This window comes from Oncorhynchus mykiss, chromosome 17 (assembly GCF_013265735.2).
Source record: "Oncorhynchus mykiss isolate Arlee chromosome 17, USDA_OmykA_1.1, whole genome shotgun sequence".
Lineage (NCBI taxonomy): Eukaryota > Metazoa > Chordata > Actinopteri > Salmoniformes > Salmonidae > Oncorhynchus > Oncorhynchus mykiss.
In genome coordinates this window covers 37,933,452-37,949,169 of record NC_048581.1, presented here as the reverse complement: position 1 = coordinate 37,949,169, position 15,718 = coordinate 37,933,452, and the positions used below count along the sequence as shown (strand labels likewise).

Genomic DNA, 15,718 nt, shown 5'->3' with positions numbered 1-15,718 from the left:
GTCGGTTACATAAAATAATGAGCTAAAATAATCGGAAATGTTTTATGTCGAAAAGTACGCATTTCTTGACTTAAGGATCGGACTCCATTTTTCAATTTTCACTTAAAATGACATACAGGACCTGAAGTCAGGATATGCATATTCTTGATACCCTTTGAAAGCAAACACTTTGCAGTTTGTGAAATGAATGTAGGAGAATATAACACATTACATCTGGTAAAAGATAATACAAAAAAAAAAATGCGTTTTGAAAAAATGTTTTGAAATGCAAGAGAAAGGCCATAAAATGACACACGAGTTTAGGCGCCACCAGATGGCAGCAACATTTGTGTGCAAAGTTTTAGACAGATCCAGTGAAGCATTACATTACTGCACAACATTTTGAATCAATTCTTCCCAAATGTGCCGAATTGGTCAATTTATACATTTTCGGGTACATAACTATAGAGAACATACAAACATGATATGGTAATAAAACATTTAAGTTTACAAACTCACAGGAAGGTCATACATGATGGAGAATTAGCTTCCCTACAGAAAATATGCAACTTCACAGATCTAGATGGCGGGGTGGGGCAAGAAACAGCAGGGGTTCAAACTGTAGAACCCAGTTCTTACATTTGAATATAAAAATTGATTTTATCAAACAAGTGAGGCCTGAAACCAGCAATGGCAGGAGTCATGTGACCCATTTTTTGCAGCTGTTTCAGTGCAGCACTACAGGGAGAGCGAGGGGTAGAGGGTAAACTCCACTGAACTAGTTTTAATGTGTGGAATCACTTGAGAGTTTCTGGATTTTGGGTAAACTTCTCCTTTAAAGTCTCCTTTGTGTGCTTATTTGGTCCCCACATGATGATTAGCTAGGCAGCTGTTGGTAGCCTTCTGTCATTCTCACTGCCATTGCACAATACTGGTCGACCATATTCATTTACAGTGCCACATATGGAGCAATATTTCAGCCAATAACCATAGTGCGTTTACAAATAACAATATCTGAAAATACAACATTAGATTGCAAAGACTTCAATTCAGTGTAATATGAATCCACCAACATATTATAGCACTGTATACAAGGTTCTTAGGCACCCATCTAGTAAAAGCCGTAAAGACCATGAGTGGATACCAATTGCTCTTTTCCAAAATGATTCCATCTTATTCCAAATCAAGTTACTGTAGCATCTCCACTGAATATACTTTTCAATAAGACACTTCAGAGAAAGGCGAGTGGCATTTTGGCCATTTCTTCTGAGCTGTAAGTGGGGTCCAGCCTGCTGTGTGGCAGCAGTAATTAGGAAGGCCCTCTCAGAAGCTTTTTCTGGGGAAAATGTCACACTTTTTTGAAAGTTCGGGTCAGCTGGAGAACAAACGTCTCAACTAATATATACAGTAATTGCCTTCACTACACTGCCTTCAGCTCTGCATCTAACCCAACTAAGAAAATTCCCTAATAGCGATTCAAACTTTAGAAGAAAAGGAAAATGTGCCATGCACGTTATCTAGGTGTCGATTCTGTGAGAAAACAAGTCTGTATTTTTGTGTGGAAATTATCCAACCTTTATGTAGAAATTATGTTAAAAATAATAATAATCTACATTTATCAATCTGACTCCCAATATTATGTGAATAAATGCAACAGCCCTGTACCTCACCTCTCAAGTATGACTATATTGAACATGTGTCTAACTTGCGCTGTTATGCAATTATTATAAAACTAGATACAACCAGTTAATCTTGGCCACCGATGTTCTAGCATTAATTTGAGGCAAGCAGATCAGAGTTGTCAAGGTGGTACCCAAGCATGTGTAGTATATAACAACTGCCAATAGACCTACTTAATTATTAACGTGTAGTCAATCAAAAAATTACTCTGTAAATCGAGGAATGCATTTATTTCAATTCAACTAATATAATTTATGAGTCATTAAAGAATTAACACTCAATTACTGTGTACATGAAATACATGATACATTACAGATTAACTCTGAGTAAATGACTATCAACAATAGGCTTAATACTTAACGTGGTTACATGCGTCTTCAGTTCAGAATTGTTATATTTTTTTGTATTTTACCTCCTTTTCCCAATTTCGTGATATCCAATTACAATCTTATCTCATTGCTGCAACTCCCCAATGGGCTCGGGAAAGGCGAAGGTCGAGTAATGCATCCTCTGAAACATGCGCTTCTTAACACCCGCCTGCTTAACCCAGAAGCCAGTTGCACCAATGTGTCGAAGGAAACACTGTTCAACCAACGACTGAAGTCAGCCTAAAGGCGCCCAGCCCGCTACAAGGAGTCGCTGAGCGCCACACCCTCCCCTAACCTGGACGACACTGGGCCAATTGTGCACCGCCCTATGGGACTCCCAGTCTCGGCCGGTTGTCATACAGCCTGGGATCAAACCCGGGTCTGTAGTGACACCTCAAGCACTGCAATGCAGTGCCTTAGACTGCTGCGACACTCGGGAGGCCCACAAATTCACTGTCCTTTTAACCAAATTCAAGCAGACACTCACACGCAACCCGAATGAACTTTTCATTGCACTTTGCTAGTAAAAAAAACAATAGGCAGGAAAATATTTTAATCTAATCAACTCAATTTAAATGATAGGAGCTGTGTCGCGTCCTCAATGATCTATCCACCGGCCAATGAACAAAATAAGTTTCCCTGTAACAATAAATGCTTACCACTTACAATACAATAAAACACATCAAAATGCATAGTTCTTTATGAACTCTTGAAACATTCGAAACATAACAATTTAATTCACACAGTAACATTAATTTCCTCAATAAAAGTTTTCATCAGTCTTCACACCACCAACGTTGTCTGTGCTCCCAGGGTTCTGTGGTAACTACCCACCCCCCCCACCCCCAGAGAAAACCATAAATAAGGTGTGTTTGACCCCTGTGATAGCCCTAAAATGATCAGCCTTCCAAACAATGTCATAAATAGTGAATGAGTCATCACGCTGGGCTTCAGCGCCTGCAAGTTGCTAGTCGCGAGTATCACCTTCACTACAAGTCCATCATTACCTGTATTCTAATATTTTGGTCATAATGCTCCCAAATTCATATTTTGTTTTCTACTATAATTTTTGGTAAATTCCATAATTTTCCATCTAGTTTAGTCAAATCAATGACAAACAGTCTCTGGAGACGTGACAAAATAAAATCCCTGCTCCATCACATACATCTATGTATGCAAAGCCTCCAACACAGAATGTTCTCCCTCTCATATCAGTATTCTTCCTGTACAACACCTTGTTCATTATTCCTCCCTATAATTATTTCTTTATTAATGTGGCCATCAGAATGGGACAGTTCCGTGGGTGTTGGGCACAGGTTATGCCTAATGAGAAATGCCAACTCCATGCCAAGCATGGAGATCTAATATTTACACGGACACAGTGAAATAACCTTTTCTGTTATTGCATTCTTGTGAAACATTGCTGCGAAAGCACTTTTCACACGCAGGTAGTAGAATAAAGTTGGCTATATTAGCATACAGTATGAATAAGGGTAAGGGTTTATATTTGAGCAGAGGAGATACTCAGTTGTGCATTAAAATGTAAAGTACTACATAGCCGTATCTGCAATACCTTGTGGTTCACCTGAGCACATGCTCAGAGTGAGATCGAGCTAGCCTGTGGGAAAATGGTCTGCATAGCAGTATGTAATATCACATGTTGATTACTGTAGAAACTCCATGTGTCAGAATCCCATGGGCATTGTTCAACGTTTCATGTAGGATAGGGCTGGTAGTGTCAATTGTTGAATGGGAGAATTCATGTCTTTTACCGTTTGGTGGTATAACGTGCACCCATCCAGGTCTGTTCACCTGTGGTACATTTTCTCTGTCTTACTGTAGTGGTGATAGTGGGCTAATGTTCTGTAGACCCGCCTTATTTTAGTTTGATACAGACCCATCTTGTTTTTGTGTAGAGATGGTGTCTGGATATTGCATCCCGTTTGCTGTGCTGTTGTCTTCAAAGTCTTTAATATCTCCCCCTTGTATTTCTCCCCTCAGCATCCCCCTCTCCCTGCTCCTTCTCTCTGCAAGGCAAAACGCTGCAAAGCAAATCCCTCTTGAATTCCTACTACTCAGGTACAGCCATACAACTCTGAAGAAGTCTGCTTTGTAGTGAATCTACATAAGGCAATGCCATATTGCTCTTTCAGGTCTCTTCAAAGTAGAACATGTTGAGAAATCAATCTGAAGACGGGAGACATTTTATTTGGTGGAAATTGTTTGACGCTTGGAGAATTCATTTTCGCAGGTTGGCATTTGTCATGAATCTTGCCCTGGAGGCAGCTCTTCAGAGTGGTCACTAACTGGCACAGCCACGAAGTCAATAAAATGTGATTTTTAAACCTAACCTTAACCACACTGCTAACCCTAACCTTAACTTAAGACTAAAAAGCATTTTTTTCCCATACATTTTTACGACATAGCAAATTTAGACTTTGCAGGTGGCCCATCTAGTGGAAATCACTCAGTTCTGCCTCCCAGGGTGAGATTCATGACAATAAACTTCAACGTGCTCCATATTCACTGTCTTCTTTCCCTGTGTCATTCACCTCTGTAGTGTCAAAGGAGCCAGTCCCTGCAACAGCATCCATTGGTAAGTATCTCCTCTCCATCTATTCTTGCTTCTCCTTCCATTATCTTGCTTTTACTTATCTTGTTGTTTAGATATCTGGTAATGGATTTAACATACACAAATTCAATCCAAACATGGTGTTCACGTATGTCAAATTGAAGACCATTCACTGAGCTAATAAATCAAACCAAACAGCACGTTAGCAGGATTCTACAAAGTTACAGTAACGTACTATCACTACTTATTCAACACAGACAGCACTCTCCCAGTGTCAGGCCATGGCCATGCTGCTGACCCAGGGCAGGCTGTGAAAGGTCTAATGGAGGTCTGCTGTGTCATGGATGGCACTGCCTATAATTACAGTACATGCACTGGAGTGTAATGAGAATCACATATAGTGTGTTGCAACCGGTTGAATATTAATGCTTAGATTTGGGAAAGCTTTGAGAGCAACAGCACGGATCATATCTTGCCCCTTCAGTTTACGCACAGACAGATTGAAATGCCAAATCTTCTCGAAGCAGATTGACCACCTCTGACAAGTAGATTTGCTGCGAACTAAAATATGTCAAGTGTTTTGGTAGAGTTATCTCCACTCTCAACTGTTTCTCCTCATCCGCCTCAAATCAAATGGCACAATTTCATTGGTTTATGTGCTCCATTTCTAGTAGGCGGTTCACAGATTTCCCACCCGCCATTGGTCAGCAACTGGCTTCATGGCAGGTATTTTGTGTGGTCTGTCCTTTTTTTGTTTAATGGGGCACATGTTTTGTTTTGTCTGCCCCCTGGGGTCACAGAAAGGTACTGTAAACACACTCTTTGATCTTGAGGCTGTCTGTAAAATAGACTTTCCTCTGACCTATGGATTTCCAAAGGGATGGAGTGGAACTTAGCTGGGTCCTGAAGATGTTTTACTCTGAGCCCACATTCTCACAACCTCGTTTTTTACACATTCAGCATTGTTACTCCTGCTTAAAAGTAGCCGTCTGAGCCCCTCATTCTCACAATCTCATGTATTCTAAATGGTATCCCCTAAAACTCCTAGAGGGTCCTTGTTCACCCAATTCATTGGAACTACCTGTACTGTGATTTTAATCTATTCAAGTGTTTATATTAAAGTCACCACTTATGTAAAAGACAGGGAAGGTCTGAGCCCACCATATATCCTCTCCTCCAAAGCTGGTTGAAGTCCAAGTATACCTTTCTCAAGCACTGTTGTTGACTGAGCAAATCACAGTAATGGCCGACAAACCCCCTTCTTTACTGGCCAGGGGAGAGGAAGCCAGCTCTAAGCAAACAGAGCCCAGGCAGGGGGGAAAGAGTCTTGTCAAACATTACAGGAGGCAGGGGAAGGCAGGCAAGCAAGCAAGTCCAAAGCATCTGCAGCATTTATTGATTTCAGCAGTAAATCTGTAAATTGCCCATAGTACATGCCATAATCATCAAGTTTCACAGTCAATAATTTAGCTTTGCCTATTCATTCTAGCCTGACCGGCTACCGCCAGGCAAAAAAAGGGGAATAAATAGAGATGGAGAGGGAGAAGCAAGATGTCTTAGTGTGGAGGAAGGAGCTTTAGAAAATCAATGCTCTCGTGCAAAGCTAGGCTTAGCTGTTTTTCTATATTAGTCTGGGTTTTGATGGCTTAGGTGTTTCTTTTGCGATGCAAATAGACATCCTTTTTTGAGCGTTACATTCCAATCAGTGATGCAATTTCATTCACTGTCTCAGAGAAAGAATGAGATCACAGCTGTTTCATGTACATGCTTAGCTAGTAGTAGTGCGGCCTTGAGTCAATTCACTGGATATTGATCATAGGCCAGTTTATAAAGTCCTGTGTAATATATTTAGCTGACACTGCAGGCAGTTATTAGATATGACCGATGATGCTGTACATTTCCATTCCCCCCCCCCCCCCCCCCTGCCTCTCTATCTCTTACTTAGTCATAGGCATTTCCGTCGCTCTGCATTTGGGCTCGTTGCTTTAATGTTACTTGCTATCAGCACCAGAGGTATCAATGCTTCACCAGAAACCGAAGAAGACCGACAGCTAGAGGCAGGATAGAGTCTGTCTTCTGGCTGTGGGCTGTCAGGCAAGCTGGACGGACTGACTGGATCAGAGGACATGGTGAGCAGGATTATTGGTCCTGCTGAAGGGAGGGCTTCAGTTTCACAGGTGGTGGAGAACTTTGAGGGGTGCTCTGGGACTGGCACAGTTCTCTTGTTTATCCATCACCAGGAGCAGAGTCTTAGCTAGCGAATACTGTTACATTTGGGAGTGTTGAATGAAATCCATACTTAGTTTTTTTTATCAGCGTATGCAAAATGGTATTGATAAGATGTCCATTAGTAGAGTAGATGCCTATACGCTACCAGCAGACATGACTTAGTTTAGAATGCATCTAGCCTCTTGCATAATTTACGCCATTCACATCTCTAAATGCAGCAGATACTGTATATCTGCCAAAAGCAGAGGAAGCTGAAGTTCTTAATTTGCATTGGCTTAACTTATAATGCCATGTTTGAACACATAAAACAGGATGGATCCTGGTTCAGGTTAAAAGAAGGAGCTAGGTATATTTGGTTCCTACAACACTTAAATGTTCCTAAGGGTTTTAGAGAATGACTGATTTCTACACTTGGAAAATCACTGCACATTATCTCAAATCTTCTCCAGCTATATTTAGTCTTTAGAATGGAGGTAAATTTTAGGTAATTTCAAAAGGCATTATATTGTCCCCGCTCAAAGAGCTGTCCAATGTATTTTTGTATGGATGGTAATTATTGCTAATGGTCAAAAATGGTTGTTTAGTGATAATGTTGCACTAATGTTGATAATTGAGCTTAATGCGATTTCGGCACTAATCATTAGTCTGCACCTCATGGAAGTACTGCACAATAAAATGGCGAAATTACTTTAAAGGCAATGTCCTTTATTAGAAGATCTTCTGCAAAATAGGATGTTCATTTTGAAGTATTTTTTTCCCCTGTATGTCTCCACATTATCTCTGAGCATCATGTTGTGCTCAATGTTCTACCATATTGTGACACAGTTGGTAGACGCTGCGAAGGTGTGAGTCAATATCGCTTTGTACACCTAAATAGAGATTCAAGCTGTCTTGAGATTCAGGGACTCTCCCAGACTGTATCTTCCAACACTGTTAGAAAAATTATTGGTAGTGATTTCTTCTTTTGCTAGGACATAATAATATTTCTCAGTATAGCGTTTTACGAACCATGCCCCCTTGTAACCTGAGCCAAGCTGTCCTCCCTCCCTTCACAACAGAGCAATATTCACAACAGAACCCTGCTCTGGGAAACCTCTTTATTTTCTTTATATTTTTTCTGCCATGTTTGGCCTTCAGAAAGAAGTAAAGAACGAACAGACGTTTCCGGAAAGGGGATTGATTTTCACTTGACTCTTTTAACATAAAATTAAATTGTAATTGTCACATGCTTGGGCCCTTCCCAACAATACAGAGATTTTGTAGTTGTTGAAATAATTAAAAAAAATATAACACAGCGAATAAATACACAATGAGAAACGATAACTTGGCTATATACTGTACACTGGGTACCAGCACCGAGTCGATGTGCAGGGGTACGTGGTCATTTAGTTAATACTTACTGTACATTTAGGTAGGGATGAAGTGACTAGGCAACAGGATAGACAAACAAAGTAACAGAGCATGTGATGAGTCAAAAGAGTTAGCGCAGAAAGGGTCAATGCACATAGTCTGTGTAGCTGTTAGTTAACTATTTAACAGTCTTTGGACTTGGGGGTAGAAGCTGTTCAGGGTCCTGTTGGTTCCAGTCTTGGTGCATTGGTACCGCTTGTCATGCAGTAGCAGAGAGAACAGTCTATGACTTGGGTGGCTGAAGTCTTTGACAAGTTTTAGGGCCTTCCTCTGACCCTGCCTGGTATAGAGGTCCTGGATGGCAGGGAGCTCAGCCTGAGTGATGTACTGGGCCGTACACTGGGCCGTACCCTCTGTTGCGCCTTGCTGTCAGATGTCGAGCAGTTGCCATACCAAGAAGTGATGCAGCCAGTAAAGATGCTCTCAATGATGCAGATGTGTAACATTTTAAGGATCTGAGGGCCCATTCCGAATCTTTTCAGGCTCCTGAGAGGAAAGAGTCATTGTCATGCCCTCTTCACGACTGTGTTGGTGTGTGTGAACCATGATAATAACTTAGTGATGTGGACACTGAGGAACGTTGATGGGGGAGTGCTCAGCACATACGTTTCCTATTGTCCATGATCAGCTCCTTTGACTTGCTGATGTTGAGGTTGTTGTCCTGGCACCACACTGCCAGGTCTCTGAACTCCTCCCTGTAGGCTTTCTCATCATCGTCGGGGATCAGGCCTACCACCGTCGGGTCATCTGCAAACTTAATTATGGTGATGGGGTCGTGTGCGAACAGGGAGTACAGGAGGGGACTAAGCATGCAACCCTGAGGTGCCTCTGTGTTGAGGGTCAGTGTGACAGATTTGTTGATGCCTACCCGCACCACCTGAGGGCGGCCTGTCAGGAAGTCAAAGCATTTCATGGCTACAGATGTGAGTGGTACGGGGCGATAATCATTTAGACAGGTTACCTTGCCGTTTTTGGGCACAGTGACTATGGTGGTCTGTTTGAAACATGTAGGTATTATAGACTGGGTCAGAGAGAGGTTGAAAATGTCAGTGAAAACATTTGCCAGCTGGTCAGTGCATGCTCTGTGTACACGTCCTGGTAATTTGTCTTGCCCTGCGGCCTTGTGAATGTTAACCTGTTTAAATGTCTTACTCACATTGGCTATGGAGAGAGTGATCACATAATTGTCTATAAGAGCTGATATTCTCATGCATGGTTCAGTGTTGCTAGCCTTGAAACAAGCATAGAAGGTATTGAAGTCTTCTAGCAGGCTCGCGTCACTGGACAGCTTGTGTCTGGGTTTCTCTTTTACATCTGTGATAGTTTGCCAGCCCTGACACATCCGATGAGCATCAGAGCCGATGTAGTAGGATCTGTATGTATGGTCACTGTTCAGACGACATTGATACACTTATTAATAAAGCCGATAACTGATGTGGTAATGCCATTGGATGAATCCCGGAACATATTTCAGTCTGTGCTAGTGAAACAGCCCTGTAGCTTACCATCCACTGGTACTTCCTGTGTGTTTTTGCTTGTAAGCAGGAATCATGAGGATAGAGTTATGGTCAGACCTGCCAAATGGAGGGTGAGGGAGAGCATTGTCTGTGTGTGGAGTAAAGGTGATCTAGAGTTGATATGCTGGTAGAAATTAGGTTAAATGGATTTCAGTTTTCCTGCATTAAAGTCACTGGCCACTTGGAGCGTCGACTCTAGGTGAACATTTTCTTGTTTGCTTGTCCCTATACAGCTTGTTGAATGCGGTCTTAGTGCCAGCATCAGTTTGTGATGGTAAATGCACAACTACAAAAAATATAGATGAAAACTCTCTTGGTCTCGAACGACGCTCATCCAGTTTATTCTCCAGTGATTGCACGCTCGCCAATGGACGCAATTAATCATCGGGTTCCCGCAAGCCGGACTCTAGTGCCGTCTCTTCCTTCTTCAAGTGTCGGGATTTGGGCCTGGTCCGGGATAATAAATGTCTTTAGCCTCTGACTCATTTAAGCAGAAGTCCTCGTCCAAATCAACGTTAGTGATAGCAAAAAAAATACAGCACAATTGGTAAGGAGCCCATAAAACGAACCCTATTCCTCCAGCGCCATTCTAGTTCAAACATGCCAACGTCTGTGTGTATCCCGTGTTTCATTTGATAACTCACTTAGCCACGGCATGTGATCACACGAGGCCAGGACTGGTGCTCATGCGTCTGTGAGCCATAATAATGAAGTTATGAAAAGCATACGTTTTCAAGCAACAAAAAGTTCCTTCAAAAGTCAATCAAATGATTAGCATGAAGATATCTTAACATAAGTTACAACCAAGCGGGGACACGGTACTAATACATTTCATGGCTGGCTAAATGCATATTTGACCTTTCAACACAGCCCCAAGCATTAACAGCTCGGTATTTCGGTGGCATTCAATGGGATTGAGTCTGTTTCTTGATAATATTTAGAACATAATATACCCTCGGGCTGCCACTTTGAGATATTATCTTGCTGCAGAGTCAAAAACACATGAATAATGAATTAGGTCTGCACTGATAGGGCTGTAGAGGGGGCGCTTTGGGTAGGATTAACTGGACCTCTACCGTCTCCAGTGTACAGTCAGTATCTGCTCCCTCTCCGACTGCTAGGCCTCCCACCTCACCCACCTCAATGTACACGGATGCTAACGATAAACCAACATTACCCCTTTACATGGCTGAGTAGATTTGTGTCGTGTTTATCTCCATCTCCCATCAGTAATAATTATGGAGAAACGGAGCAATGGGAAATGGAGATGTGTGAGTATTGAGCAGAAATGTAAACATGGCCTGATAGAACATTACCAGGAAATAACATTAATTAGAGAGATGAAACTGTGCTCTGGTTGCATAATTTTGTGTTAGGTATAAGTGATAACCTTGTTTCCATTTTCATAATTATCAGTTCAACCCTATACAGACTGTTGGCGAGGTTCCTAAGGTCATAGACTACTAATATTTACACTCATAATCTTTAATTGTGTGTATTCTTTTAGAAACCTTTGAGCTATTTTAAAAGATGCTGTCTGCAAAGTAATTGTTTCCACCACAACACATGGTAATACTCCTCGTCTGCTCACTGCTTGTGGCTTGTATTTACTAGGAGTGATATAGCGGTAATAGTCTTGCAAGATTACTCACATTTCATTATGTGGCAGCACACAATGTTTTGAATGGATTGCACTTTTTCAAGCAGAGAATCACTTTAAGTGTGTCATTTTTTTGATAATTAAGATGCAAATAGGCACATTAATAAAACATGGGGTAATATTACCCTAACACATTCGCAATGGTACTTAGGTATTTAATGCCTGTAATATTGAGAATTTCTATGCCATTCAGGTCCCCATTTCTCCTCTTAATGGACTCATTAGAAGCAATAAACTACTTCAATCTCTCCAATCCTAATCTGTGGAAGACTCAATTGCAGGAATGTCTTTCAATCCAATCGAATAGTGAAGCAAAGTGTCTCTTGGATTACCCATTTAACTTTGAGGTATCATCATTAATGATTGAGTAGCAGCGAGATAGAGGAAGGCCGTTGTCTAGCAACAGGGTTTGTGGAGAGTCAACTGTAAGAGTTCGAAGATCTCATGCTTTCAATATGATGAGTTTTTCTAGACATTCCAGAGAGCTAGAGAGGTCTTCACTTACAGAATTATCCCAATGTTTGGGAGATCAACATTTCATGAAAACAAGAGATTTCATTATACACTCTATGTACAACAGTATGTGTACAACCCTTCAAATTAGTGTATTCAGCTATTTCAGCCACACCCGTTGCTGACAGGTATATAACATCGATGCAATCGCCTTAGACAAACATTGGCAGTAGAATGGCCTCACTGAAGAGCTCAGTGACATTGAACGTGGCACCGTCATAGCATGTCACTTTTCCAACAAGTAAGTTCATCAAATGTCTGCCCCGGTCAACCGTAAGTGCTGTTATTGTGAATTGGAAAGGTTTGGGAGCAACAATGGTTCAGTCGCGAAGTGGTAGGCCAGGCGTAGTGTGTAAAAAATCGTCTGTCCTCGGTTGCAACACTCAGTACCGAGTTCCAAACTGCCACTGGGAGCAACGTCAGCACAAGAACTGTTCGTCAGGTTTCCATGGTCGAGCAGCCGCGCACAAGCCTAAGATCACCATGTGCGATGCCAAGCGTCGGCTGGAGTGGTGTAACGCTTGCCACCATTAGACTCTGGAGCAGTGGAAACATGTTCTCTGGAGTGATGAATCATGCTTCACCATCTGGCAGTCCGACGGATGAATCTGGGTTTGGCGGATGCCAGGAGAACGCTACCTGTCCCATACCTAGTGCCAACAGTAAAATTAGCTGGAGGAGGAATAATGGTCGGGGACTATTTTTCATGGTTCGAGCTAGGCCCTTTAGTTCCAATGAAGGGAAATCTTAATGCTACAGCATACAATGTCATTCTAGACAATTCTGTGCTTCCAACTTTGTGGCAACAGTTTGGGGAAGGACTTTTCCTGTTTCAGCATGACAAATCCCCCATGCAGAAAGCAAGGTCCGTACAGAAATGTTTTGTCGAGATCGGTGTGGAAGAATTTGGCTGGCCTGCACAGAGCCCTTACCTCAACCCCATCGAATACCTTTGGGATGACTTGGAATGCCGACTGCGAGTCAAGCCTAATCGCCCAGTATCAGTCCCCTGACCTCACTAACGCTCTTGTGGCTGAATGGTAGCAAGTACCTGCAGCAATGTTTTAACATCTAGTGGAAAGCCTCCTCCTCAGAAGATGTTATATTAGCAAAGAGGGGACCAACTCCATCTTAATGCCTGTGATTTTCTTTTATGAGATGTTCAACGAGCAGGTGTCCACATACTTTTGGGCATGTAGTGAATACTAATGAATGTTCCACTGAATCATTCTAACACAAAGATAGTTCACTATGCGGTTAAACACTTCCAAACCCAACACTCTCTCACGATGATGTCACAGAGTAAGTGGATACTGAGTGTTTTCTCCTTGGTCCACAGACAGCAGCCATAGTGAGATGGCCCAGCCATCGTTGACCATCCAGACGTACCCGTACGGGGGCTGTGAGTCAGTGGAGATGTCCTACCAGGCCGGCCAGTTCCAGCCGGCCATCCGTGTAGCCGACCTCCTCCAACACATTACCCAGATGAAGTGTGGCCAGGGATATGGCTTTAAGGAAGAGTATGAGGTAAGAATGGTTAGTACAGTTTCATCAACATCACAGGGTGTGGTTTTTGACAGGAAGTCGTGGCATTGTGGTCGCTAGACTGTCTCCCAGGAACTTGTAAGATAATAATGTTTTCAAGATAACTTTGATGTTCTATTCAAACTTCCAATATCGTCAGTTTCCTCTTTTACATGACATCTTCCATTTCGACCAGATATCATTATGTCCAGTTGCATTGCTGACTTTCTGCCTTGAAGGAATAATTTTGTTGTTTGAGATCTGTTTTAGTTTATTTGATTACGGCACATCTTTGTTTGAATGATATGATGAAATCTAATTTGCACTTCCCATCTTTTTAATAAGGGAAACACACTGGTGGTGCACTTATCAAATATTTATTGAAAATCACATTTGAAAACATAATTAATATCGATAGTTTACCAAAACAAATTAAAGACAATTAATTCTCAGTTCCACCCCATCTATTGATCGACGTTTGAGTCGTCTCGGAATGTGAGTGTTTTTTTCTCCACTAAAGACCATAACTTTTGAATTACTCACGCATTGCGTCCTAATTAAGTCCAGTAAAGTATTTTAATTTAGTTTTTTTCTTAAAGTTTGTGCCACTTTGGTGCCCCCTTTTAAGTTAGGTCACTTTGGGCCTCTCGGGTGGTGCAGTGGTCTAAGGCATCACTACAGACCCTGGTTCGATCCCAGGCTGTGTCACAGCTGGCCGTGACTGGGAGACCCCTGAGACGGTGTACAATTGTCCGGGTTAGGCCGGCTGGGATTTCCTTATCCCATCGTGCTGGCGGGCCAGGTGCCTGCAAGCTGACTTCGTCATGTTTTGGAGAACGCATGGCTCTCGACCTTCTCCTCTCCCTAGTCCGTAGGGGAGTTGCAGCGATGGGACAAGACTGTAACTACCAATTGGATATCACGAAACTACAAATAACGCCAACAGTCGTATTCCTAATGCCAAAACTCTCAACCAATTATTTGTCCTTTTAACCTGAGATTGAAAGAATTTAACCCTCAATATTGCTGCAAGTTTGTGTTCTACTTTAGACTTACCTCTGGGTTCAGACTTTTATTAACTCAAACGAGTCTGCAGACACCACCTGGGTTTTCTAAGCTTTATAGAAAAATACTCATGTAAAGCCTGTTTTTATCTAACAAACAAAGGATTCGGTAAAACTTTATTTGGGTAGTCCATCTGTAGATATCACATTTCAACTATCTACTAACCCTAAACTTAACCCTTTCCCTAACTTTAACCCTTACCCTAACCCTTATTCTAAACCTAACCGTAACCTTAGCAAACAATTGCTTATCTACAGATAGTTTGACAATCTGTAGAGCATCCACAGATGGACATTCCGGAATATCCAGACCAAGGATTATTTTCCCTATTCAAATTGACAAAGGTCACTCAACACTATGCTACGTAGTCAGCCTTCCAGGAACACTATGCTGTAGGTCAGAAGCATAGGTAGAAATTGCTGTGTGGCTGGACCTGAGTAAAAGTGACTGGGCCAACAGCAAAATGACAGCAAAAATACCCTGACATCAGTTGTGGTGCATTGAGAAGTGGGTATACTCTAATTTTGCCAAAACAGCCTGCCTGGCGAAAAATATGAGAAACAGATATAGGCTACTCTGAATGACCTAAAATCATGGCAATGTGAAAAACATCCACCATGATATCTAGAATTAAAAAGTAGGCCTAGCCCTTTTTGCTGATATGTTTGGGGACCAGATAAATGCGGTCACCAAACTCACTCACTTGAATCAGCAAACATAAACCTGGCCTACCAAGGCAGGCTATTCTGATTTAGTCAGGAGACAATACAAACATCAAATACGTTTTCATTTAAAGCCAATTTTTATTTTCGGCCATCCTGATTGGGTGGGTCAGTGTTCAATCTGGCAACCTGGCCCTGCCAGGGCTTTGCCTCTGCTGTAGGTACTTGACTATTGTATCTAAACTCAGCAAAAAAAGAAACACCCCTTTTTCAGGACCCTGTCTTTCACAGATAATTTGTAAAAATCCAAATAACTTCACAGATCTTCATTGTAAAGGGTTTAAACACTGAATTCCATTCTTGTTCAATTAACAATTAATGAACATGCACCTGTGGAACGGTCGTTAAGACACTAACAGCTCCGAACATCACACCTGCGTGACAGGTACAGGATGGCAACAACAACTGCCCGAGTTACACCAGGAACGCACAATACCTCCATCACTGCTCAGACTGTCCGCAATAGACTAAGAGAGGCT

At 41.9% G+C, this 15,718-nt stretch overlaps 1 protein-coding gene across 13 annotated transcripts in view; it reads left to right on the top strand.

The window, feature by feature from the left end:
* Positions 1–15,718, top strand: part of ptprt (protein tyrosine phosphatase receptor type T) — a 413,011-nt gene that overhangs the window by 345,960 nt on the left and 51,333 nt on the right. For 8 of the 13 annotated variants that reach the window (XM_036949848.1, XM_021568407.2, XM_021568411.2 and 5 more), the window contains 3 exons: positions 4,029–4,106; positions 4,588–4,623; positions 13,268–13,464. In XM_036949848.1, the coding sequence (XP_036805743.1) occupies positions 4,029–4,106; positions 4,588–4,623; positions 13,268–13,464 (311 nt within the window). The remainder of the gene's footprint in view (positions 1–4,028; positions 4,107–4,587; positions 4,624–13,267; positions 13,465–15,718) is intronic. The other 5 variants (XM_036949849.1, XM_036949851.1, XM_021568415.2 and 2 more) reach the window with 2 other exon arrangements.